The sequence below is a fragment of the Vipera ursinii genome, assembly GCF_947247035.1.
Source record: "Vipera ursinii genome assembly, chromosome: 2".
In the NCBI taxonomy this organism is placed as follows: domain Eukaryota; kingdom Metazoa; phylum Chordata; class Lepidosauria; order Squamata; family Viperidae; genus Vipera; species Vipera ursinii.
In genome coordinates, this window is record NC_139513.1 from 118093719 (window position 1) to 118119236 (window position 25518).

General features: G+C 39.9%; 1 protein-coding gene across 1 annotated transcript; it reads left to right on the forward strand.

The window, feature by feature from the left end:
- Positions 1–2002: 2002 nt before the first annotated feature.
- On the forward strand, positions 2003–24905 carry ST6GALNAC1 (ST6 N-acetylgalactosaminide alpha-2,6-sialyltransferase 1; the record flags this gene model as incomplete). The annotated part of the gene is made up of 9 exons (XM_083354985.1): positions 2003–2115; positions 8912–9683; positions 10903–11071; positions 13409–13580; positions 16846–16984; positions 17198–17301; positions 18969–19055; positions 22268–22367; positions 24182–24905. 9 exons carry the CDS (start codon positions 2003–2005, stop codon positions 24350–24352), a joined length of 1827 nt encoding a protein of 608 aa, XP_083211111.1. The 3' UTR covers positions 24353–24905.
- Positions 24906–25518: the final 613 nt, after the last annotated feature.

Below are 25518 nucleotides of genomic sequence, written 5' to 3' on the forward strand. Positions count from 1 at the left end.
CCCAAATGGTTAATATATGGTTCAGTGTGGTATACAAATCCCAAAAATATTTACTATTCAGCTACAACTTTACTACAACTATTTACATCTTGGTTAGAGCCCACCATTTTTCAAGAAACTTGAGATGGCTTACTTGTAGAACACCCTCCTCAATTTTTCCCCAGATTAACAACTCTGTGGGGTGGGTGGGGCAGAGAGAAAAGGTCCAAAATCAATCAATGAGTTCCCATGGCTAAAGGAAGAGTAGAACCTGGGTCTCTTTGCTCCTAGCTCCAACACCTTACTCAGTACATTATCTTTGAGTAACCACCTCAGGCAAGTACAACTTTCATGTCCAAGAAAAACTGAGCAAAGCATCCCTAGGAAATGTTGTGGCTTGAGCAAACTGTTGTATGGGGGAGATATTTGTATTATATGTATTTCCTCCCCCCCCCACAAGAGGCCATGGATTTATTTTGCTTGTATTTCAATCAGATTAGTTCTCTGCTCTGTTGCAGGAGGAAAAATAGTGGACTCCTTCAGACCTTGGATGATATGCCTCACTGAATTGAGTGTGGTTAGAAAAGGGCTGTAAAAAGGACAGATTTAAGCAAATGGCCAGGGACTTGGCTTAGCCTTGTCATTACACTTGGCTTTTCTCATCTTGAAGTTTGCATTGTAATTTCTTTCTTGAAAAAATGTAATAGTTTTGTTCCATCAGTTTATATTGATGAGACTAAAGAATGTTTTAGTAAAATCTATTCTTTATCATGGCTGTGTATGTTAGCTTCCCTAGTGTACATTAATATGAAACTTGTCTGTAATGAAATCTACCTCAAAATTATTACCTTCAGTGCAAATAAAGCCTGTATACACGGGATGCACCTGCCATATTAATAAGAACCCAGCCTATTTATCCATTTATTAGTCAGTGTGCAATATGAACCCAGAAATAATCCAAAACAAAATAGGCTTTGTTAATTAAAACAGCAATTCAAGAAAAGTAAATACTGACTTTTTAAAAAATAGGTTATTTTATAGAAAGTTATTTCTTTCAAGTAAAAGTAGAAAGTGTTCCCTGGTTCTTTCTGTTCGTGTTTACTTTGAAAGAGTAAAGAGTTGGGTGGGTCCTACTCCCCCAAAAATGTGCATGGCATCGTAGCATAATAAAACCCTATGCATTTTTGCTAAATGTTAACCTGTGCTCTTCCTCCTCCTCCTCCTCCTCCTCCTCCTCCTCCTTCTCTTTCACATACTCACTCGGAGCCAGTACTTGAGGAAAATCAGTTGAATGGTCATATATTGCATCCAAACTTTGCAGGAAGCAGTGGACAAAAATTACTCTTCTTTCTTCTGTGACAACTAAGAAATTGTCTGTTGCCGCTACAGCATTCTGTTCAATGGAAGGGGGAAGAGGATTGTCTTCATGCTCATGTCTTGTAGTTTTCAGTATAATTGAGGATTTCAGTAGTTTCCAGGCTTGTGGCAGTTGCCTTGGTGAGCTCCTTAACAAAATTCCCCATATTTTTTTTCTAGTCATCAGAAAGGAGTCATTGCTTATAACAGAAAAGGAGTTGTGTTTAGAGGAGAGGATTCGGGCAGGTGCATCTTATTTGAGCAGAGTTTTTTTTTGGGGGGGGGGAAATTGCATCTCTTGCAACTTTGCAAAGGAGCCCTGTTCCTTTCACAACTCATTCATCTTAACTACACACATTTTGTCAGTTAAGCAAATATTTGCACCTACTTATTTAACTTGTGGGAGTCTTTCCATTTGGTCAGTCTGCCTCCAAGAACAGTCATTCTAATAGGAGGAAGTAGTCTCCTCTGTCTTTCTGGCGAAGGAATGAAGTTTAGAAATTCTGCAGGGAGCTTCTACCCTGCCTGCCCTCCCTCCCTCCCTCCCCCTCCCTCCCTGCCTCCCTAGCCAGGTGATATCAGAGGAATAACACTGTGGGTTTAGCCAATCTACACTGTATCTGGAGCCAGGACAGGTAGAGGGATCCTGAATGTTCAAGATAACACCATGAGGTTAGGGGGGAAGTTTCCTACATCATCCCATCTCTTTCTCCTAGGCTTTTTGTTACTCGTTCTGTCATTTTCTGCTTACATTGGCTTTATTGAAAAATATCCATACAGGTAAGAAGAAATTCATCTTCTCAAATGAAAATTATATACTGCTTGCTCTAACATGATCAGCTGGTCTTTGGGTATTGAGATGCACTATATAGCTTTGTTCCCTATGCCATCTGTCTGATAAACTCGCAAGATTCATTTTTTCTCACCATGCACATGTATACATAGCCCGAACTAAGACTGTTGTTTCTCTGTGTCATATAATATAACTGGGGATATGCATAATTCTGTATTTATTTTTGTCTTCTTTATGTAGTGTATATTGGTGGTGGTGACCCTCTGAGAGCTGTATGCAAGGAAATTTCATTTTAATATATGCCGATTAGTGTGCATTCAAAGTGAAAATAAAGTTGTTATTCTATTCTACTGTATGTCGTACTTATCTATCTATACCTTCTCTTTTGTGGATATGGCAATATGTTCTCCAGGCAAGCACTTGTGACATGTCAAGTTACAAAATATCTTCCGTGGGGTCAGTTTTTTCTTGCAAGTTGTGTCTTTTGTATTATCAGGATAGGTCCCAGCAATGTGAGTAATTTTTGCTCCCAAACTTTGCAATCCCTTCCCCAAATTTGTCCATAATTATAGATAAAACATCAGTAAAAATAATGCTGCTCCCAGAGGTATTCTTCTACCTCACCCTTCTCTCTTTCAGTCCATGAATGTCCCTGAAAATCATATTGCTCTGCCCATGGGCTGAAAGTGGCCATCTTCCAATCATTAATATCACTGTGGTCATTTTTAAAGGGGTTTGGAGAGATTCAGTTCTTGCTTTGCTTTTCTGTGTCTTTCCTGAAATCTCTTTTATTGGGGCAGAAATAAAGACACAATTCTAGAGAAAGCAGAAATGTAAAAACTTATTAAAATGTGTATGTGTGTGTGGGGGGGTATACACAAAGCTACCAATTTGTATATGAATGATTAGGTCTAGAAATATGTCAGTCTCCATTCTGTATGTATTTCTACATGTTTAATTGAAAAGCTCTCACCTACTTGTAACATATTCCTTAAACAATAGGGACATGGTAGAATTTATGTAGCTTACCAGATTGCTGAGCTAAATGATGGATATAAGCTTTGTTTCAAAAGAAGAATGGATAATAGAGTGCAGCAAGTATAATTTACCCAAATATGTTCTGCAGCTATGAAGTGAAAGGACATTTAATTTTCCTAGACTATTGGTAGTGATCCCTGGTTACATCCCAATATTTTTTTGAAACAAAACAAAAGATGCAGTTTCCTAACTATAAAAGTATAGCACTTTCAGGTGTGAATATTTTCAGTCAGAAACAAATAATGAGCATGAGTATAACTCTTCTAAGTAATGAGCTGGAATTGGTTGTTAGATTAAAAAGCAGGAAAATCTTTTAATGTGCCCATTAGGTCAAGAATTATGAACCTGGGAGCAATTCTAGTCCTGCTTTAGCTGTAAAGTCCATCTAGCTCTAGTCACTCTCTCTCTAGTAACCCCTTCCACAGGGTTGTTGTTGTGGAGAAGACAGAAGTAGTAGTGTTGGATATGTTCACCACTTGGAGTTATTTGTAGACATAGGCATAGGCAAGAACAGAACAGCATAGATTGGCTAGTGTGACTGGACACACCACAGGACTTTATCTCCGGTGCATAAGCTTTCAGTGTACATACAAGCAACAAAGTCATAAGTCATAAGATACAGTCATAAATCATAAGATACAAGAACAATGTGATAACTTATAAGAGATCAATAGCAGTATGGAATAGAAAAGATGAGAAGGATAATAGCAATACAGCCCTACTATGTGGTTAGATATCTTTAGGCATAAGATATCCTTAGGCATATGTGGGAATTAGGTGTTTAGCAGAGTCATGGCATGGGGGAAGAAACTGTCCCTCTGTCTGGGTGTTTTGGCATGCAATGCCCTATAGTGGCATCCTGAGGGGAGAAGTTGAAACAGTTTGTATTCACAGTTTGTGAGGGGTAAAGGTGGAATCTAATTATAGAGATAGCAATAGAGATAGACATATTGCAAGCCTCAGTGATGCCAGAAAATACAGGATTTAAAGTGCATAGAAAACCTTTTCCTCCTTCTTGCTGTAGAAGGTTCTTCTTCCATTGTTCTAAGAAGGCAACAGCCAATTTTTTAGCCTCCACAAGAGGAAGAAGTGTTACTCGTGCCTGTTATTTCTTGCAATGTTTGGCTGCAATATTTACTATTTCACCTGACTGGCAGAGAGAGCAATTGTATGTTCTTTGAATCTGTTTGTATATGATGCTTCAATATTTACTAAATATTCCAGACGTGTTTAATAATTGAAGGTATGCCTATGTGTAACTAGAAGCTTTTATACCTGTATCCTGTATCCTGTTTTAAAAGTTGGTATCTTTAAGTTTGAAGTTGGTTAACAGTATCCCTAAGATCCTCCATTCCTTTAAACCAGGGGTCTTCAAACTGGCTGAGGAATTCTAGGAGTTGAAGTCCACAAGTCATAAAAGGGCCAAGTTTGAAGACCCCTGGTTTAGAAAAACTTTGTGATCTAAAGGAGTGTGTGCTTAAGGTTTAAGAAGGGTAGCATGATCTTCAGAGAGTGAAGAAATAATACTTCTTTATAAATCAATAATGCCTTGTCTCTACAATTTGATTATACTTTACAGCATGCTGGCTGGGGAATTCTGGAAGCTGAAGTCCACATGTCTTAAATTTGGCATGGTTGGTGTGAGAAGTCAGACTTCGGGCTATTAAGGAAAACTAGGCATGCTTTTCTGCTTCTTTAAGATCCTTTAAGGAAATATAATATTCTGCCCTTGGCATATTTCTTTCTCTGGGCGGGGGGCTGACTTCTCACATTGGGAAACAACTGTTGTAGAGTTTAGCCTCTACAGCAGGGGTGTCAAACTCGCGACGTCATGTGATGTGTCGCAACGTATCATGACTTTTTTCCCATTGCCAGCAATGGGGTGGGCACGGTTTCAGCGTGACGCATCTGGCCCACAGCCTGGCACTTTGACACCCCTGCTCTACAGAATTTGCCACAAAACACAAAGGAAATGCTCTTGGATCAAAATAGTATTTCCACCACTACTGTACTATTTTGGCATGAAAATAGCACTCTGTCTAGTACTGAACTTGGGGTTGGAATGGACCATGTCCAAGAAGAATTGAAAACAAAAGAAAGCAATAACATTGCTTTCAGAATAATAATCTTTTAGGAAACAGTTCAGCATTTCTGAACTCAGAAGCAAATTGCCAAGAAAAATAAAACTGAAGCCGTGGTCCGAACAGTCAGCCTCCATCTTTTTCTTGCATATATAGGAGGAAAACTTCACATAAAAAGTTCCTCTGTTTTGCATATTTTGGGTTCTATAAGCCTATTTGTAGCATAGCATAGCATAGCATAGCATAGCATAGCATAGCATAGCATAGCATAGCATAGTATTTTCAATACATATAAAGTTGAATATAAAGATTTTTCTAATATTTATACGAATAACAATAACATCAATATGTAGCATCTTTTCTAATCAGCTTGTTTTACAATTGCGTTTGCAAAAAATCATCTTATGTAAATCGCTATAGGTGCTGTTTTCAGAATTCTTATTTAAGCTTAATTTTCCCTCAGTAATCAAAATATTTCTTGTCAATTATAATGTTCTCAAAATTGATTATATTTAAATATCCAAATATTTTAAATCATCCCAGTATTTTAAATTTCCCATATCATAAAAAATAGTATACTACATAGCACTGGATTTGTGTATTATCAAGGCAGCATTCTTGCAACAACGCAGTGGAGGTGAAAATTCATGACAGGCAGGCACAGGATTGTGAGTGAGGGAGAGGCCAACAATTCTCACAGAATTCATTTTCAAAAAGGCCAGCCCCTCAGCCTATTAAATACTAGCAATGTGTTTTCATTGCAGTTATGTGAATGATAAATGGGTATATCATCATAACCCTGTTTTTCAAAACCATGGTAGTTGAGGCATAAAAACACTGTTGGTTGTTGACCGGATTTTCTTTAACTTTATATCAACATGTCAATCATTGTAAACTATTTCCCATCAAGATCAGGTTTTGTCCCTTTGCCTAGCTCAGGGGTCAGCAACCTGAAACAGTGAAAGAGCCACTCGGAACCGGTTCCCTCACAAAAGGAAAAACTGGGAGCTGCAAAAAATGTGTGCACATGCGTAGAACAGGGTTTGAAAAGTGGAGCCAAGGCGAGATATGCACCTACTCTGCATATTTGAATTGATTGGTTGAACTTTTTTAGTCCCACTTTTTTTGGGGGGACTGCACATGGCAGAGGACTGGGAGCCGCAGGAGGTGGCTGAAAGAGCCGCATGTGGCTCCGGAGCCGCGGGTTGCAGACCTGTGGTCTAGCTAATAAATCTTTTCAAATGTCATTTAAGAGCTGCAATGGCAATCCTAGATAATTATAAAAGAGGGAAAAACTGCTTTTGTAGATCACGTACAACCGTCTACTAGACAGTTGTCAAGGTTCCGATAGACAAAACCAAACAAATCAGAACTCCGAGGCTTGAGATTTCCTCAAAGAACATGTTCATTGGTTACACAGTATCAGCATGGTCAAAAGTGAAACCAAGTCTGAAATTCCCTTCAAAGAGAGACAATATTACAAAGTTGAACTTCCCATCCCAATGCTATGCAATCAGCTACATTCTCCAATAGAAGAGTTTGGCGGGCTTTCTAACTAAATGCTCATGCCCACCCCCATCTAATTGACAGAAATGACCATTACTGGTTCCCACGGGATAGTAAAATGTTTAGACTAGTAGAGATCCTCCACACCCCCTCCCGTTCTTGTGGCAACCTAGAACCAGCAAAATGGCTGCAGCCAGGTTTGTTGTAGAGTTGGCAACAGTATTTGTACACTGGGTGGTTGTTTTTTTGCCTTTTGTTAATTTACTGCATATAAATAAATCTAGGTAATATAGATACATATATCTAAATATATTTATATAAACGTATCTGGAGAGTTGGTCTGATTATGCTTTCTTACCAGGCGAGATACTGATGTATCAAATTTATAGTCACTATAAAAAAGTAGACGTTTTGCTTATCTTTCCCACCGACTAAATTAAATGAAAATCCACCCTATAAATTATGGTGGAGAACCCCAGGAAATATATCATTATCACATCTTTTGGTACATTCCTCACATTTGCATTCTAAAGCCAAGTACAAAATGCATTACTGAGTGGTCTTGTGAACTCAAACTGGCACTGTAAGGATTCCAAGAATGTTCATTGCTGTTTTTTTATTAATTATATGCTATTATTGTGTTATGGACTTAATGACCACATAGCTAGTTTTTCTCTATGATAATCTGTTCCTGACTCGATGCTTCAAGCCTTCCATTGGTACATTCACCATCACTGTAATTGGGTCCATCCATCTTGCTGCTGGCAATCCTCCTCTTCTATCTTTCCCATTTTTTTCTTCAAACTTCCCTCTTTCAACACTCCATGTAATCTGTTGTGAAAGTTCTTCCTTAACTGCTTGTTCTTTCCTTCCATCTCCCCAACGTGATTTCTCAATTCTTTTACAGGTCTGGCCTCTTGATTAGAAAAGAAAGAACCTTATGGAAGGGATCTTAGAAATCCATTCCTTGCTACAATCAGTTTGGATTGCAAAGCATTTCCAATGGATAGAAAATGTAGTCCACTTTTCTCCATTGTTATCCTTAATCATTTGTAAATGCTTTCAACAAATTACTACTTTTGACTGAGTGTGAATTGGTCTGTTCCATAAGTGAGCTTTGGGCTGCTAGCTGTGTTTGGGCCCTAGTTTATTTTGCTGTGGTTTGAGGAGTGGGAACATGTCCAGCAGTAGATGTGGGATATAAAGTCAATGTGGTAGATACACATGATAGTCCTTCCCGATACGCTCCAGCTTAAATAAGTTCTGTGTCATATTTTAAAACAGACAAAATTAGGTCTGATTCATTCCATCCCACTCACACGTCAAATCTAGAGGGCAAGTTTAATAGGGCAACCCAAATTCTGATAGTTGAAGAAAGGGTCAAAATAAGAATGAAGAAAAGCTTTTGTACCCCTCTTCCTATCTCTTCTTCATTATCTGCTTTTTTGGGGGGATTCATAGGGAAACCAAAACCCTTACTAGTTATTTCTTCTGTCCATAATAAAGCCAAATCCAACATACAACAAATTGCAAAGCCAATCCAATCAAAATATAACTGGCTTAAAGGGCAAAAGTACTATTAGTGATTATTACTAATATAGCTGCCATGTACCAAGGCTGAGGTAATGATATGTGGGAATGATCAGGAGAAGACCAAAAGCCAACACAGTCTGATAAATGAAAAAAGTAGGTGAAGTCAGAACAAAAATAATAATATTTAATCAATAAATGCCAAGTTATTCTGGCTCTGAAGGAGATACCCAAGTACTTTCAAGTGACCTAAAGAGAGAATGTAAAATTTAATAGCCAAGATAGTTTGCTCCATATGCTCTCTCTAGTCTATACCATTCATGGGTATTTTTTCTTAAAATTAAAGAAATTATCTTGAATTAACTAGATACTAAAATTATGCCTACAGAAATTTGTAATCAGGTGCAGTATTTAAAATGATTAAAGAGGGTGACTTAAAGGCGGCCATTTCAATTCCAAAATATCTCTGAAGTTTAACTGAATAGGAACTCTGCAATCCAGGTGGGTTTGAGAGATTTACTTAGGTTTTTGGTTTTATGATATGTAAGCATCTGCATTCCAAATGTCATACGTATGGACTACTTTAAATACATTCTGAACATAAGTTATCTTTTTAACTGCATTTCAGCCATTTCTTTAGTTTTCAATTTATCAAAAATGTGCCTCTGTTTGACATCCAAAATGATATTCAAGAAGTTGTAGTTGCCAACCCATTAGAGCTTCCAGATACAAGAGCGGGACCAGGCAGCTCTTCACTGCAGAAAGATCCTGTGAACAGACTGGAAAATTACAATTCCCCTGAGAGGCAGGCTGAGTTCCAAGATGCATCAACATCACTTCAAAAGCAGACCAGGAGTAGGATGATCATAGTGGAAACCGGTCAAAAGTCAGCCGAGAAGAAAGAAAGGCCTTCGTTAAATAAAACTCAAACCAAAGACAGTAAGGAGATACCTGCAGCAAGTCAAAACCATGCCAAATCTTTGGTTGACACCCAGTCATCTAATGGGAAGAGTATTACACCAGCTTCCAACAAAAAGGGAGAAACCAAAAAATATATGGCGCCGGGCAATGAAGAAAAGGAGAAAGCAAAGGCTAAACGTGTGACACCAGTACCCCCAAGAAAGCAGTCTGCAGGAAAAGCAGCCAAACAACGACAGTTTCACGGTGAAAATGCCACACTGCCCTCTACAACAAATCAAACTCACCTGAGGAAACAATCCAACGAAATAAACCTAATTAAAGAACACTCTGCCAAGGCATCGGTGCCTGATGTGCAACAAGTCACACATCCAGCTCCTCCAGCAACAACCCCTAAAAGGTTAAAAGCAGCTGACTTTAAATCTGAGCCCCGCTGGAAATTTGATGACATTTATCTCTTGGATAATTCAACACCACTGTCAGTAAGTAACCATTGCATGATCTTACCATAAATTTCCTTTAACAACCATGTGCGTTTGGTGCATTACACACATATTAACAATTATGTTCTGTGGTATAATCAAACAAGGGGTAGGTTTTATTATGATACATGACGCTTCCTGTTCTTTTCACTTAATTTCACTTAATTTTTCTTGGAAACCATATATTATGAAGGCCCATTCTGGGCTGCAACGTCGGCTTAACTTAACTTCTAGCAGAGTAAATGTCATGGTTGCCTGCCACATGTTCCAGGTTTCAGACAGCTTTGGAATTCAACTCTCCAACCAAATAATCCAAATTAATTTTGTATTTATTTATCAGATTTAAGCATTGTCCATCTAGCTATCTACAGTAAATCACTCTGGACAGGGTTACAAAGGACCTAATGGAATGGGAAAAGAGCAATATTTCTTAAAGATATGCTGTAACAATATCCACAGATGATGAATCTGAAGACTAGTTCTTGTTGTGGTTGTGCTCTACCATGCTGGGGAGAAGTAGAAATTCAGTGATTTTTCCATATACAGACATGAATATTAAATATTCTTCTAATCTAGCATCTACACTAGGATTCCTTGCACAGATTTTCCCAAATATTTCACTGATTCTAGTTGATGCCTAACCAAGAGTGTTCCCAGACAGATGGTTTCTGGTATTACCAGTCTCAAGGAATTTTGCTACTTTTAACAGATCAATTTTCTCAAATATTTCACTGATTCTAGTTGATGCCTAACCAAGAGTGTTCCCAGACAGATGGTTTCTGGTATTACCAGTCTCAAGGAATTTTGCTACTTTTAACAGATCAATTTTTGCTAAGAGAAGAGTAGGAAAATATTAAGAGCATTGGAAGATTACAACTGGAGAGTGGTATCTCGACCCCCTCATAGAATTCTTTAAGGAAAACTTAATATATGGAAATATTCTACCGCCATCATCAAAAAGAAAAAGAAAAGGAACATTCCATAGGGGAGAAACATCAGCAAGAGAACATTTAGTTTTTTAAAAATACAGCCTTAGGATTATTTATTAGAATACCTGACAATTTGCAGATCATATTTACTTTGAGATCTCATTCATATCTATTATTGTTGGAACTCTGTAAAATAGTCAACAAGAATGGAAAGCTGCTGTGATTGGACAAAACTCTTTTTTCAAACAGTTGTCTCATCACTTTTCTTCCCTTCTTTCTCCACTTCTTAGACCTGCCCAGATTCTCTGAGGAACAAGGCTGCCAAATCTGATTGGTTACATGATATTTTCCTACCCAACATCACAGTCTTCATGGACAGGAATCACTTCAGTGACAGTGAATGGAAGCGTATGGACCATTTTGCTCCACCGTTTGGCTTCATGGAGCTAAATTTCTCATGTGAGCATCTCTATAGTATATAGTGCATAAGGTAAAGGTAAAGGTTACCCCACACATGCGTGCTAGTCGTTTCCAACTCTAGGAGCCGGTGCTCATCTCCGTTTCAAAGTCGAAGAGCCAGCGCTTGTCCGAGGACGTCTCCGTGGTCATGTGGCCGGCATGACTAGACGCCAAAGGCGCATGGAACACTGTTACCTTCCCACCGTAGTGGTCCCTATTTTTCTACTTGCATTTTTACGTGCTTTCGAACTGCTAGGTTGGCAGAAGCTGGGACAAGTAACAGGCGCTCACTCTGTTACGCGGCACTCGGGATTCGACCCGCCAAACTGCCGACCTTCTGATCGACAAGCTCAGTGTCCTAACCCACTGAGCCACCACGACCCTTATATAGTGCATAGTATGGGTTAAAAGCAAGACTACTACTTCTGGTAGAAGTTACTAGAAGTCATATACTGAGCCAGTTATCAGTCCATTCACCCAAAACCTGCTCCATGTTTCCTCATCTTGTGATAAGCGAAAAGTCCATAGTCTCAGCGTGAACCCAAGAAAAGGAGAAACAAAAATCCCTAGATTAATGTCATGTGACTGCATTAATATCTACTACAAAATTTATTGGCAATAATAGGATCGGTGTAAATATGCAGCCTAGACTGATGCCAATAATTATAGAGAGTGCTGCCTTTTTCTATGGCTTAAATTGTCTTATCTCCCAGTGGTGTTCTGCTTTAAAACCTAGGTGCAATATTACTGATCCTCAGGGTTAAGTACAATACAACACAACATATGAGTGGAAAAGGATCCTTCATACAGAAAAATAGTAAGGAAAGACAATGAGGGCAAATAGTAGTATTTGCCCTGATGACTAAAGCAAGGTATGGGTTCATATGATTATGGCACAGAACTAAGTTAATTGTGGGACCACTTATCTCCAATTATTTCCGCCCATCCCACCTGATCTGACACAGCAGGGGTGCTCCAAGTCTTGTCTATGAAACAGAGTAATGGGACTCCAAAAGTATGCCTTCTCTGTCATGGTCCCTACTTTATGGAAACACCCCACCTCAGTGTTGGGGTTTTTTTAGTTAAACCCCAATGAGTTGTGCAGTATTTGGATATTACATGTACTATTATTTTATTTATTATCATTATTTTTGCTGCTTTGAATTGTTGTTAGCTGCCCAGACTCATATGTTGAGAAAGATGGACATAAATAAAATTCTGCTGAAAGATTTGCCCTGGTTACAAGTTATCTGCTAGGTATAATTTAATTTGTAAAGCTCTAAATGTCTTAGGGCATAATTATCTGTAGGACCACTGCTTCTGCTATGAACTTATCAGGTTACTTACTCAGCTGGGAAAAAAACCTCATCTGAAGATGGTCCTGCTGCTAGAAAATAAACTTTTGGAACTATGGAAAAGCACGTTCTCTTACATGGTTACCAGGCTAAGGAACATACTCCATAGGAAGCACATTAATGAAGGTGTTTGGCTTTCATTCAGAATAGAGTGATGCCTCCATGTAATAGACCTGGCATGCAATGGACCAAGGTCCATTACAATGTAATGATATAATTATGCACATGATAGTATCAAGCAAATGGTTCAGGTTTTTTGGGCATCTGTGGACAGACATTACAGAATGCAGGCAGAGGGACTGCTACAAGCTAGGAAATACAAGTCTCCTGGAATCTCGTACACCATAGCCAGGCTCCTTGGGAGAAAAAGCAGTGGGACTAGGAGTGATTTACAGTCTTCTCTGCCTGCTTCCCCATGGACTTTTATTGTGGGAAACTGGCAGGGAAGGTCACAAATGACAATCATATGACCATGGGACACTGCAACCATCTTAAATGTGGGAGCTGATTGACAGGTGCCCAGATCGCAATCACATGACTGCAGAAGGTTGGACAGAATTTTCAAGGACTAGTTGTAAGTACCATTCATACAGCACCGTTGTAACTTTGAGTGGCTGCTGAACAATTGTAATCTGAGGACTGCCTGTATAATAATAGAATCCTGCATGTCTGTCAGTGTCGCACTTCTTTCTCCGTCCTATACCCCAGTGATTTAGGGAAGACATTTTAGCTTTTTATTTCCTGGTCAGGCCCATGTAGGGGCACTGACAATTCCAAATTCAATTTATATCAGAGAAGATCACAAGCTCTATGCACAACTGAACTTTCAGTGCCAGGACAAGATAGTCAATGTAATATATTCTAATTTAATTGTTGTGTTATGCCTGAATTGTCTATTATGTCCTACCCAGTTTGGAGCTGTCTTATTTTATGAAACCTGCTAGCCTCTTCCATTGAATAATTGTGTCTCATTTCTTTCCAGTGGTAAAAGAAGTGATATCCATGCTTCCTCCTAAACCTTACCATCACATTCTCTTTGCAAGGAATGACAGTCAGACCTCCAAGTGCATCACTTGTGCAGTTGTAGGAAATGGAGGGATACTGAATAATTCAAGAATGGGCAAGGAAATTGATTCTCATGATTATGTGTTCCGGTAAGAGGAACTGTAGTTCTGCAAAGGCCTGAAGTTGTATGGAGCTTTAAGATGCCACCTGCACAGTCACAATTCTTCTGCTGTCATTCCTGCAGCATAAATTACCTCCTCTCCTCTAGCTTAGCTGCTGTATCATCTATACTGCTCAAAAAAATAAAGGGAACACAAGATAAGACATCCTACTATTAAATATAGTACATTGTGTTGTTTAAGTGTTCCCTTTATTTTTTTGAGCAGTATATATCACAGCAGGGACTCTTTACTCAGGTAGCCAGGCCCGTTTCAGAAGACTGCTAGACTCAGGAATAAAAAGCAACCCCCACCTCCACCCCCTCCCCAAGGTTACTGGAGTAGATAGCTGTATTGATCCTCTTTGTATTCTGTGCTACAGCAAGATTTGAGGTGCTGGCTATTTCCACCCCACTTTTCTTACATCCAGTTAGAGAAGGGGTGTCAAACTCAATTTCATTGCGGTTGCCCTTGGGGGGCTGGGTGGGTGTGGCCAGGGTGGGCACGGCTTACTGGGTGGGCGTGGCTGGAGTGGGTGTGGCCTACTGGGTGGGCATGGCCAGCTCTACATCGTTCGTGTCAAGGGTGCCTGTGGGGGCCTGGGCAGGAATGGGACAGATCTGAGGGTCTCTGGCAGAAGGAGATGGGACCAGGGCAAGTGCCAAGGCATGGTCCACTGGAGGAGCCTCACTGTTTCTCTCAGGCCATGATGGTGGGGGGAGGGGGACTGGATGGTGGCATGGAGGTCAAATGCCCAGCCCAGCCCTCAAGCACCTACAGCACTAAGCCCAGCACCACTTTCCCAAGGGGGTGCCCAGCAGCACTTACCTCCTTCTCAAGGCTGCTGCTGCTGCTGTGCTTGCTCTCCTTATCCAGGTTGCCCATGATGGGTACGAGGGCAAAGTCAAGAGGGAAGCCCACTCCCTCTCCATGTGAGGAGACCTGGCTTTGTATCCAAAGCTTCCTTAGCAATAGGATGGGAGACCCACCAAGATAGGCCAGGAGGAGGGGCAAGGGGATGGTGAAAGGGCAGGACTTCCCTCAGACCCTCCTTCCTTCCTTCCTTCCTTCCTTCCTTCCTTCCTTCCTTCCTTCCTTCCTTCCTTCCTTCCTTCCTTCCTTCCTTCCTTCCTTCCTTCCTTCCTTCCTTCCTTGAGTGGTGGGAAAATATTTGAGATGAGGGAGGGAGAAAAACAGGCAAGAAACACAGCTGGGGAAGTGTCATCCTTCGTGAGGAATGAAGAATGCACCATCGCCTGGAAGTGGCCAGCACATGGCCCTCACCTACTTCACATATCCGGCTTGGTGGGCTCTTCTGGAGGGGATGCCATGAACAGCATGAGAGTCGATGTTACCTGCTCAATGCTGCCCAGCCCCCAACCTGCCCGATTTTGGCAGGCAGTGGGGTGCTCTCCACACAGTGCCGAGAGGCTGTGCCAGGTGGCATGGATCTGAAGAGAAGTGCAATGCTGCCCAAAGTAGGCAGGGCCATGTGCTGGCTACTTCCAGGCGATGGTGCATTTTTTCATTCCTCGCAAAGGGTGATACCTCCCCAGTGTGTGCCCAGGGGGCAGTGCCGATGCGGCAAGGGCCGGTCCCTCGCTGTTTCCAGACGGCCTTGTGGAGCTAAGACTGAATGTATTTCAGCATAGATGGCCACCATGAAATTGTACATTGGCCCCCGGCCAGCCTGGGCCGGGGCCAAGGGAGCGGGGGCCGTTCCCTCACTGTTTCCAGGATGGGTTCATGGGCCACATGAAACCACTTTGTGGGCCGGATCCGGCCCCCGGCCCCCGTGTTTGACATGTCTGAGTTAGAGGAACAGAACTGGTAAATGGCTCTTCATTTTCCAGTCTATGGAGAGAAGTATGTTTTGGGGGGACCAGGAGAACTGGTACCAAATATACTTACTTTCCTCCTCCTCTTTCTGCTTTGCTGGTCACCTATTGATTACTAAAAAGATGGGAGATATTTTTTATTATTATTAAGAGAAGTGAGAGAGATGGTGTTCTAGCATAAGAGTGGAAGCTGTGATTCTCCCAGTGCCAGAAAGCAAAAGGAGCTGAAAATCAGAGGCCAAAGACCAGAGAAAGGTCTTTGTGTCTTCAGCAGCTTCAGTGGGCCAGTAGTCCCTGCATCTAATCTTACCTTAGTCTGATGCTCAGTCTGTCAGTCCAGGTGCACGGCTACTGGTAGAAGAAGCTGGCAAATACAACCTGAAGCAACTGAAGGAAAAGCAGGGGCTGCCTTTGCAGAGGGGCAGACTAGATAGACTGAAGACAATATTGTGTGTTCTCATCCTCCCCAAACAGTGGGATTTCTTCATGCCATGGCAAGCAAGATGTCCAGGTGATTCCTTAGTTTTACCCAAACAGGAGCCAGCTTAAGTTCTACCCTGTCAGTACTAATATAGTACTGACAATAATACATTTTCTTAAGGTTTTCTTGAAAAACAAAGTGATTATTACTCTGGTTGTACTATTTGATAGGCTGAAGTTTCTTTCATACCTATCCCTGTGGGCAAAGACCTTGGGACACTGAGCTGATTAACTATCAGCTCAGTTCTTTATCCAGAGCAGGGCAGTTTTGCAAGTTTCCTCCTAGAGCAGCAAAGAAGATGGATTCCCTTTGGTGGAAACTTTCATCTTGTTCTGCTCCCTGGGGCCTACGATTTCCTCCCGCATCCTAAGAGGTGGCACCATCTTCTTCCCAGACAATTTGTCCACAGTGACTGGCTAGCTTGGAGTATTTTTTTCTTCTTCACATCAAACAGCTGTTTAGCTGCTTTTTAGTTTTTTCCCATTGGCCAGCTGGAGGCACCAGAGGATGATTTATTGGAAGACACTGGGGAAATTAGATAGTGGGGGGGGGGAATTGTTGCTAGTGTTTGGAGGAGCAAAGAAGCCCATAGTAGTGCTCTGGGAAAAGCTTAAAGGGAAGACATTCCCTACATCCAGTTGGAATTATGACAGCAATTCTCACTCATCAACTGATGGTTATGCATGTGTGGAATGTATCTTAACATTCCCTTGGAATCTGCCGGAGAATTGCATGTTTTGAGTACTGACTCTTAATTTTGCTAAAATGATAGAAAAACATTTTTTTTCTGCTTCAAAGCCAATTTGGAATTCTGATTATCAAAATCAGGATTCCACTAATTTATTTATTTTTCCTGGGAATCTCACAAAGTATGCATATGTACCTGAAGTGGCTCCACCTACCTAACTTGGTGATTTTATATGGTCTCTTTCACCAGAGTGAGTGGAGCTGTGATCAAGGGTTACGAGAAAGATGTGGGCACAAGAACTTCTTTCTATGGATTCACAGCCTTCTCCTTAGTGACTTCAGTTATGATTCTGGGGAATCGCGGATTCAAGAAGATCCCTGAAGGAAAAGTAAGGCAGATATCCTTATATTTCTCCTCCTCCTAGTTGAACAGTAGTTGTGAGAGCAACTTACATTAGAAAACTTTAAACCTTCCACCAAGTTTCACAACCCAACTCTGATTTATCCCTCTTTCACCTAAGACCAGCCCAGCCCTATCTTTTATGCTGTAGCATTCCATCTGCTGTGCCTCGCTCCAAATGTATCTGTGGCATTTTTCCTAGGAGATCAAGTATCTGCACTTCCTGGAAGGGGCAAGAGATTATGAATGGCTGAAAGCTCTTCTTCTGAACACCAATGTCAGGAAAGGATTTTTGGACTATTATGGGTGAGTAGTGCTGTGCTTTCTGGATCAGGGCACCCACAATGGAAGGCAAGGGGGGGCATGTTGTGATTTGCATAATCTCATAACCTCAGGTGTTGGACTGCAAGTACATAAAAGTATTAGATATGCCTGATGACACTGCCGTGTCATTATGGGGTTTACTACGGATGCTGCTGAGGAGGAAAATGCAGAAATGTATATGAATAGAATATGGGAAGAAAATGCACCTTTGAAATGCATAAAAATAATGTAGCATAATAGACATCTTCGGTTGAAAGCAGGTCCAGATACAGAGGTTTATATGTACTGCCTTTATTTAGATATATATTATCCAGGTTACGTTCAGATCAGCCCCAAAGTATATCTGAATCTAGACAAAGTGGGCCTTTCTTTAATATCTTTCAATTTTTCTGCCTCAGCAGTGTGGAGTTTTTCTTGACCTTGCATTGCTGACTCCTTGCGAACACTGTGTGTACAACATTAATGAATACGGATGGCTGCATTTTCCTAATTTATTAACATTTTGGTACAGCGTGCCCACATCTCAACTGGCTTAACAGAAATATTACATTCTTAAATAAGAACTTTGAAAACATTCCCCCACCCTCAATATTTTAATGAATAATCAGGAGATAAACTAGGCAAAATTTAGATTAATTTTGTGAGTTCTGCTTTCAAGAATCTCTGGTGGCTCATCAGTTAATTTTTAATGAAAATAAATGGCAAAGAGATAAAAAAAGAGTTTGAGTATAACAATTTCTATTGACTTTTGTAGGGCTGATCCCTACAGCCTTGTTCTGATGTGCTTTCTCCTGTTCTTACAATGGGAGTGAAGCGTGTTGTTTTGAAAACCACTGTCCCATTTCTTATCCTCAAGTGCCCTTTCCCTCCCCCATTGGGGACTTATATGGTACTTTGACCAGCAGCTTTAAGAGCATTTTGAAGTTGGTGGCCCAGCTGACTTTCCCCACTGAAGTGGCCCTCCCCATTTCTTGTTAAAGATGTATGTTGTGAAATGCCTGGAAATGAATACTTGCAGAATTGAGGAAGATAAAAGACTGGGATCCTTCCTCTTATTCAATTGTCCATTTCCATTTTGTTGAATGGTCCAGTTTCTTTGCCTACAATTTTCAGTCCCCCACAATTCTGTCAAAGATCAAAGGTACTACCATCACAGTAACAACTTGAATCATTCCAAAAAGGAGGGGAAAAGCACACAAACACACAAATAAAGGTTGTTGAAGCCAAAATGCACATCAAGTTATCATCATCGAAACACTGCCATTAAATGCATATATCCCGAGACATGTATTATATCACACACATTTTGTCATATGCCTCTGACCCCTTTTTAAACAATCACATTCCTTAATTTTGTTTCCATCTTCTCTCTTTTGTCTTCAAAAAAGTCTCTCTGTGAACCCACTACATTTTCTCACATTTCCTTTTAATAATAGATGTTACTTTACTGCAATGTGACTTTAACTTAAGAATACTGTCCAAGAATATACGCACACTTCAAATCCTCAGTTTTCCCCATTCTGATCTTAGATACAGTGTGTGAAAAGACAAGACCTTGCATCATCACCCTAACTTATAGAAAAGCTGGCCAAACCAGCTTTGATTTGAACTCTACATAGTTTGTCTAAAGATATATTTTGTTTTTATAGACCAAGGCCCCGGGATAAATTTGACAATTTCAACTTGGATCAGTACTTTGTGATTCATCCAGACTTTCTCAGATACACTAAAAACAGGTAAGAGACATAAGTGAAGTGAATTTCAAACATCAGGAACAGTTTCAAGATTTTACATAAGCAGTGTTGGCAGTATGGACAGCTGAACAAAACAATGTCTTGTTTTAAATATGCAACAAAACAAAACATTTGGTCAAAATTATTACAGGTTGCCTGTATTCTGTTGGAATGAAACATAAAACAGGTTGAGCATTCAACATCTGTCACAATAAAACCCAAAATATTTTGTGTTTGACTATAGGAAACAATGAGAACTGGGAGCCAGCTGCTACTGCCTTATTTCATTCTAGGATTATAAGAATAAGGTGGTGTTGGTGTTGGTGGTATTTCAATGATTTATTTAAACTACAGGTAATCCTGGACTTACAACCAAAATTTTTGTTGCTAAGTGAAACATTTGTTAAGTGAATTTCGCCCCATTTTATCAATTTTCTTGCCACAGTTGTTAAGTGAATCACTGCAGTTGTTAATTAGTAACAGAGTTGTTAAATGAATCTGGTTTTCTCATTCACTTTGCTTGTCAGAAGGTTGCAAAAGGTGATTGTATGACCCTGGGACACTGCAAAGGTCATAAATGTGAGTCAGTTCCCAAGCCTCTGAATTTTTTTTTTATTAAAGAGTTTTACAAAAACAAAATTTTACAATATATCCCCAAATCCCTCCCACCCCAAACCCCCTCACTTCCCCCCCCCCACTTCCCAGAGCTAAATACAGGATTATAGTTACAATAATCATATTCTAAATAAAAATTATGCATAATATACAATTAACCAAATTCATAATGCGCTTTAACTCTCTTTTAACATAACTACAAACAACGTAACAATAACAATATCCCACTAAAATCTACTCATAAGCTAAATGGTACTTTTTAGTCCCATATTTGTTTTGAATATAATTTATCCATCTCCTCCAAACTGAAATATATCTTTCCTGTGAATGATCCTTCAGATAAGCAGAAATCTTAGACATTTCTGCAAGATTCGAAACTTTAAACACCCATTCTTCTACAGTGGGCAAACTATCCTTCTTCCAATATTGTCCCACCAGTAACCGTGCTGCTGTTATCATGTTCAACATCAAGTTAGTTTCTTTAACATCACAATCTACAACAATGCCCAATAAAAACAATTGCGGGGAAAACTTTATCTTTCTCTTAAAAATCTTTTGAATGTTCCACCAAATTTTGATCCAAAAAGCTTTTATATTTCTACAAGTCCACCACATGTGAAAATAGGTAGCCCCTGAATTTTGATCACGTGACCATGAGGATGCTACAATGGTCATAAGTGAAAAATCGTCATAAGTCGCTTTTTTCAGTGCCGTTGTAATTTCAGATGGTCACTAAGTGAACTGTTATAAGTCAAGGATTACCTGTATTTATATGGTTACCTTCTTGCTAAATGACTCTGGGTGGCTAACAAGGATTACAAATATCTAGGACAAGGAAAATGATAAAATATAAAATACAATGTGAAACACACTATATCAGCAACCAGATATGTAGTGTTATGTTGCACAGCAGGATCCTCCAACTTCCTGGTCCAGGGCCTAAAGGGAGAATTTCTCTGTCTTCAGGGCCATCTTGAAGGGTGACAAACTAAATTGGGGAAGGCTGTTCCACAGGGCAGATGCTGCAACAAAAGAATTTCCACAACGCTCAACTGGAAGAACATTTGACCAAACTTGTGATTTTAAAAACATTAACCTTTTACAACCAATCTCTGCTGAAAAGAGTAGAAACAAGTTTCAAAAACATCTGAAAATGGTATTTAGATTAGTATGTGTTATCAACTCTTTATCCTCTCCCCCGCCTCAGTCTCAACAGAAAAAAACAGATAATAATCTTTTTTCAGTTTCTTTAAGTTAACCTTCAGGGTCATTTACCACATTAGGAAATGAAGAAAGCAACTAAGCTCTCTAACATTTCTTTCAGTCTTTGGTAATTAATTTGTTCTCTTAAAATTTGTTTATATTTTTGTTTACATTCCCTTAGCCAAGTTTCAGAAGGCACAGATTTTGTTTTTATTTTTCAGCCTGTTGGCCAGGTGAAAACCTAACAAAAGCAACATTATGATTTTCTGATGATTTTGTTTCCATTTTGGGATGAACCAGCAGGTTTTTTGGTGCTTCCTAACTGGAAGAATAATCCTGTAATATTACGATCAGATACGAGAGCATGTACAGGACATACACATACAGAACGTTCAGTATGCGAATCATGTATTACTAACCTTTATACTTACACCTCAGGAGCAGTACAGTAACAACTCTTGTGGAGATGACACAAACTTCTGTATCTTCCCTTTGCATTATTTCCCTAGGGGTGGGGGTGGGGGGATGCTCTGTTCCCATAGGATGATTAGTCCACCTACATGAACTCCAGCTTCCCCAGAACAAAGTTTCTTTAAAAACCAACCAACCATACTAATCTGGAAGGCAGACAGGCAACCCTGGGCAGCCATCTTCTTCTGCCATGTATTTACCTGTATTTTTTTTCCTTTCATGTTCCACTCTCATATTGCTCCATCCCCTCCATCCACTCTCAAACAACAATAGCAGGAACATGAGAAGTTCCAACTTCTGAACTAGCCAGTATGAAACTTCGAAGGAAGAAGCCCAAACACAAGCCACAAAACAGCAACTCCATCCCAGTGTTTGGAACAATCAGGACCGTCCGAACTAGGCCTCTTGAAATTGTTGGGTTTTCTTTCTCGCTTGGAACAAAACAGTGGGAGTTTTATTTCACGTGCAGAATAAATTTCTCAAGGCACCTGCACTCAGAACATTGAAATGGCTCTTTTGTGCTTGGTTTGTTCCAAGGTTGGAACTTTTTGCCATCCCCAGCTGCAGGATTCAGTTCATGATGGGATTCCTGGGCTTTGAGTAATCAGACTGGCATTAAGCAAGATTTGTGTGGAATGTAGCTGTGAAAAACTAGTGTGTCTCCTGAAAGTATTCCTCATTCACAGCCTTAAAGGTAAAGAACCCCTTACCAGATTGAACCCAAAGCAACTTTAAAACCAGACACAATTCACTGTGAGTGTACATCTACTGCCAGTTTTAAGAATGCCTCATAAATGCCTTTCAACCTGTTTGTTGAGTGCTGAATGGCAGCTCATGTTTTGATAACACCTCAGAGGAGAGACCTGCTCAGCTTTCACTTCCCCCCTGAGCTACTTTTTAAAAACTGATTTTATAACCCACCCCAGGTTTTTGAAGTCCAAAAGTCTAGAAAAGCCCTACTGGCGCATTTATAGACCTACAACAGGTGCCTTCCTTCTTTTGACTGCACTCCACCTCTGTGATCAGGTAAGGGTTCAAAGATGCTGCATAGAATTTAAAGGTGAGCCACAAAGCTAACAGACACATTTGTCTCTTGCACCACCGTTTAGGGAACACTTATTTAGCAATCAGTGGATCTGCTGGTATTACATTTGTTTTTTTGTTTTTTCTCTACTTCACTAGAGAAATGCCTCAGGACAGGGCCCTATGCTTTTAGTCCTTGTCCCCTTGCATGACCATTTTGTGCTGCTGTTCCTTTAATCATATTCTTTCAACCCTTCCTTTCTTGACTTAAAAAAACAGAAACCTCAAATTAAAACCCTTTCTGCCTGAGTGAGCTATCCTGACACTGATTTACTTCATGAACGCCACATCTGCATGCCAGCCACCTAATGCAGTTCTAATGCCTAACTTATGGTTAAACCTTTTCTGTTGCATGCCTTAATGAAGTTAATTTCAGTAAAAAAAATGTTTGAAGGAACTCTGAAAGTCCCGATATGCCCAAGGCTTCCTGGATAGCAGATTTCAATGAGATAAGCTCATTTCTTTCCTCAACTTCCTCTCCAGCTTCGGAAATTCTTGGATTCCTTTGACATCTCCAGAGTTAATTCACCATATCCATATAGGGACAAAGTCATCTTCCACTCTTCCAAAAGGCTTTAAAATAATCTTGCCATTTTGCTCTTCCATTTTCTCTTTCAAATATCAATTCTTAAGTACCCTTCCCAAGGTTATGAGCTATCCTTCCCCCTCATCTCCTCAAATCAAGCCACAATACTCAGTTGCAGAAGAATAATTGTCCTAGCACAGATATTTCTCCCCACTTGCTTTACATACTGTAGCTGGTTTGAAGTTAGCTGTTTCCACATTACTCATGGGAATGCTGTCCAGTTAGTTAATCACTGAGATATAAGAATACATAACATCTTAATGGTTTAATTATATTAAAGCTTATGATTGACTATTCCTAAAATATTGGCTTTTTGGTCACAGCTCGTAGTTCTTGGTGTTTAAGGAATGCATGTTTTATCTTGATAACAAACATGCATATATCTATGTGTATGTGTTCATCCATCTGCACTGCCTTTAAACAGCAAGTAGTTCTCCATTTTCTCAAATCAAAGCTCTATGGTCTGTGGAGGGAGCCTTGGTGGAGCAGTGGGCTAATGCCTCCTTAAGTAACACCAGCTGCCTGCAATTAGTGCAGGTTCGCATCCCACCAGGCTCAAGGTTGACTCAGCCTTCCATCCTTCCGAGGTAGGTAAAATGAGGACCCAGATTGTTGGGGGCAATTAAGCTGACTTTGTAATAATGCCGCTTGGTGTGTGTGTGTGTGAAAGCCCTAATAAGCAGCCATATACATAGAATGAAGGCTACTGCTAAGCTTGTAAGCCGCCCTGAGTCTTCGGAGAAGGGTGGGATATAAATGGAATTAAAATAAATAAAAATAAATAAATAATGTGTGCCATACTTGGTTAGGTCAGTTGTCTCTACACCATCTCTTGCAATTTATTCATTGCGTTATAAGAGCTGCCTTTAAGACTGGGGAGCCAGTGCTCTGGAGAGGATTGATCTCCTGCCCCAACCCCATAGGAATAGCATTTATTGTAGTTTTGCCTTTTCTCCTTCATTATTGTTACCCCAGGGTGAGAGGAAGAGCAAATTGCTACCCCAGCCTTCAAAAAAACTTCCCATGGAGTTATTGGTAGATAATGATAATGAAGAAGCTAAGTAAATCCAGTGAGCTCATGGATTTATATATTAAGTATTTCTCATGAAAGGCTTTTTTCAAATCAACCAGATTTATTTCCCTCCCCAATGATAACCCTTTGCTTTCCCAGGTAAGCGCTTATGGGTATATCACCGAAGGATACCAAAAGTATTCAGATCACTATTATGATAAAGATTGGAAGCGTTTAATCTTTTATGCCAACCATGACTTTGATCTGGAACGGAAGGTATGGAAACAACTTCATGATGCAAATATTATGAAGCTCTACCAACGAACCTAACAGAAGCAGACTATGAACTCCTGACTGGGCTAGGTTGTTCTGCTATAACACGGAAACTCGGAAATCATAGATGTTATTTGGACATGCTGTTATCTAAAATGGTTCCATAAGGCTTAAGGTATTTCCAAAAATATGCACACCATAAACTTTATTATCCATTTAGGAACAAAAAGATACAAAAAAGGTTATGCAACTTAAGAGCATATTTTAATATAGGAATAATTAAATCCTGGGTATTTTATTACACTTAGGAGAAATGCAGTGTCACAGGCAATTTATGATGTCTGACCACTTTTTTCCAAGCGTTCAGACAAGGAAATTCTTGATACTTGAGATTAGAACTATTAAGCCTGAGTCCAGATAACCACTAAATGGGAACAAAGGGATACAGAAAACTCTTAGGTGCTACCTAGTGGTCCTCCCGATAATTGGAGCCCTGATATACTTGTCCTACCTGAAATACTAGTCTTGAACCCTATCTGCATAAATGTGAGCCTTTTTTTTCCTTTTTCAGTAGAGAAACAAGAACCATTATTGTTTAGTTTTAATGTGAACCCATTACATTTTAATATGAAAATGGACTTGGTTTAACAGTAAAGAAAAATTTTCATATGTAGATTGTGAAGAGTGTTCTTTCTTTCTCTCTGTCTTTACTCTAGAATCAAGTTAGGAAAAAATGGTGAAGCAGATATTTTATTTATTTATATAAATCAAACTTTTTAACCACTCATCTCCCTCACAGAGGGGCTCTCATATTTTGCACATGAAAGGGTGTCATTTAATCCCTGGAGTTTTAAGAGACCACAAAAAATTATCTTATGACTCCCTGCAAAGCTGCTGCTTAACAGAATAGACACAACTGAGTAAGATGACCAAAACTGAGCAAGATGACCAAAAGCCCTACTTAAATTAAGGGACCCTCCTATGTTGGAGAGAAGAGAGGACTAAAGTTTATTTCTCTCTTCTTGCTACTGGGAATTAATGTAACTTTCTAGATTTGCTTAACTTTTTGATTTCCAGTGGAGAACAGCAAACAACAACAGTACAGTAAAGCCTGATATTTGGGGTTGTGAGGTGGGAATTTGCAAAACCTTTTCTTATGTTTGCCATCTCTCCACTGTTCTCTAGAAAGAGATTACCCCATCCTTCACACTTGGTTGCTTGCT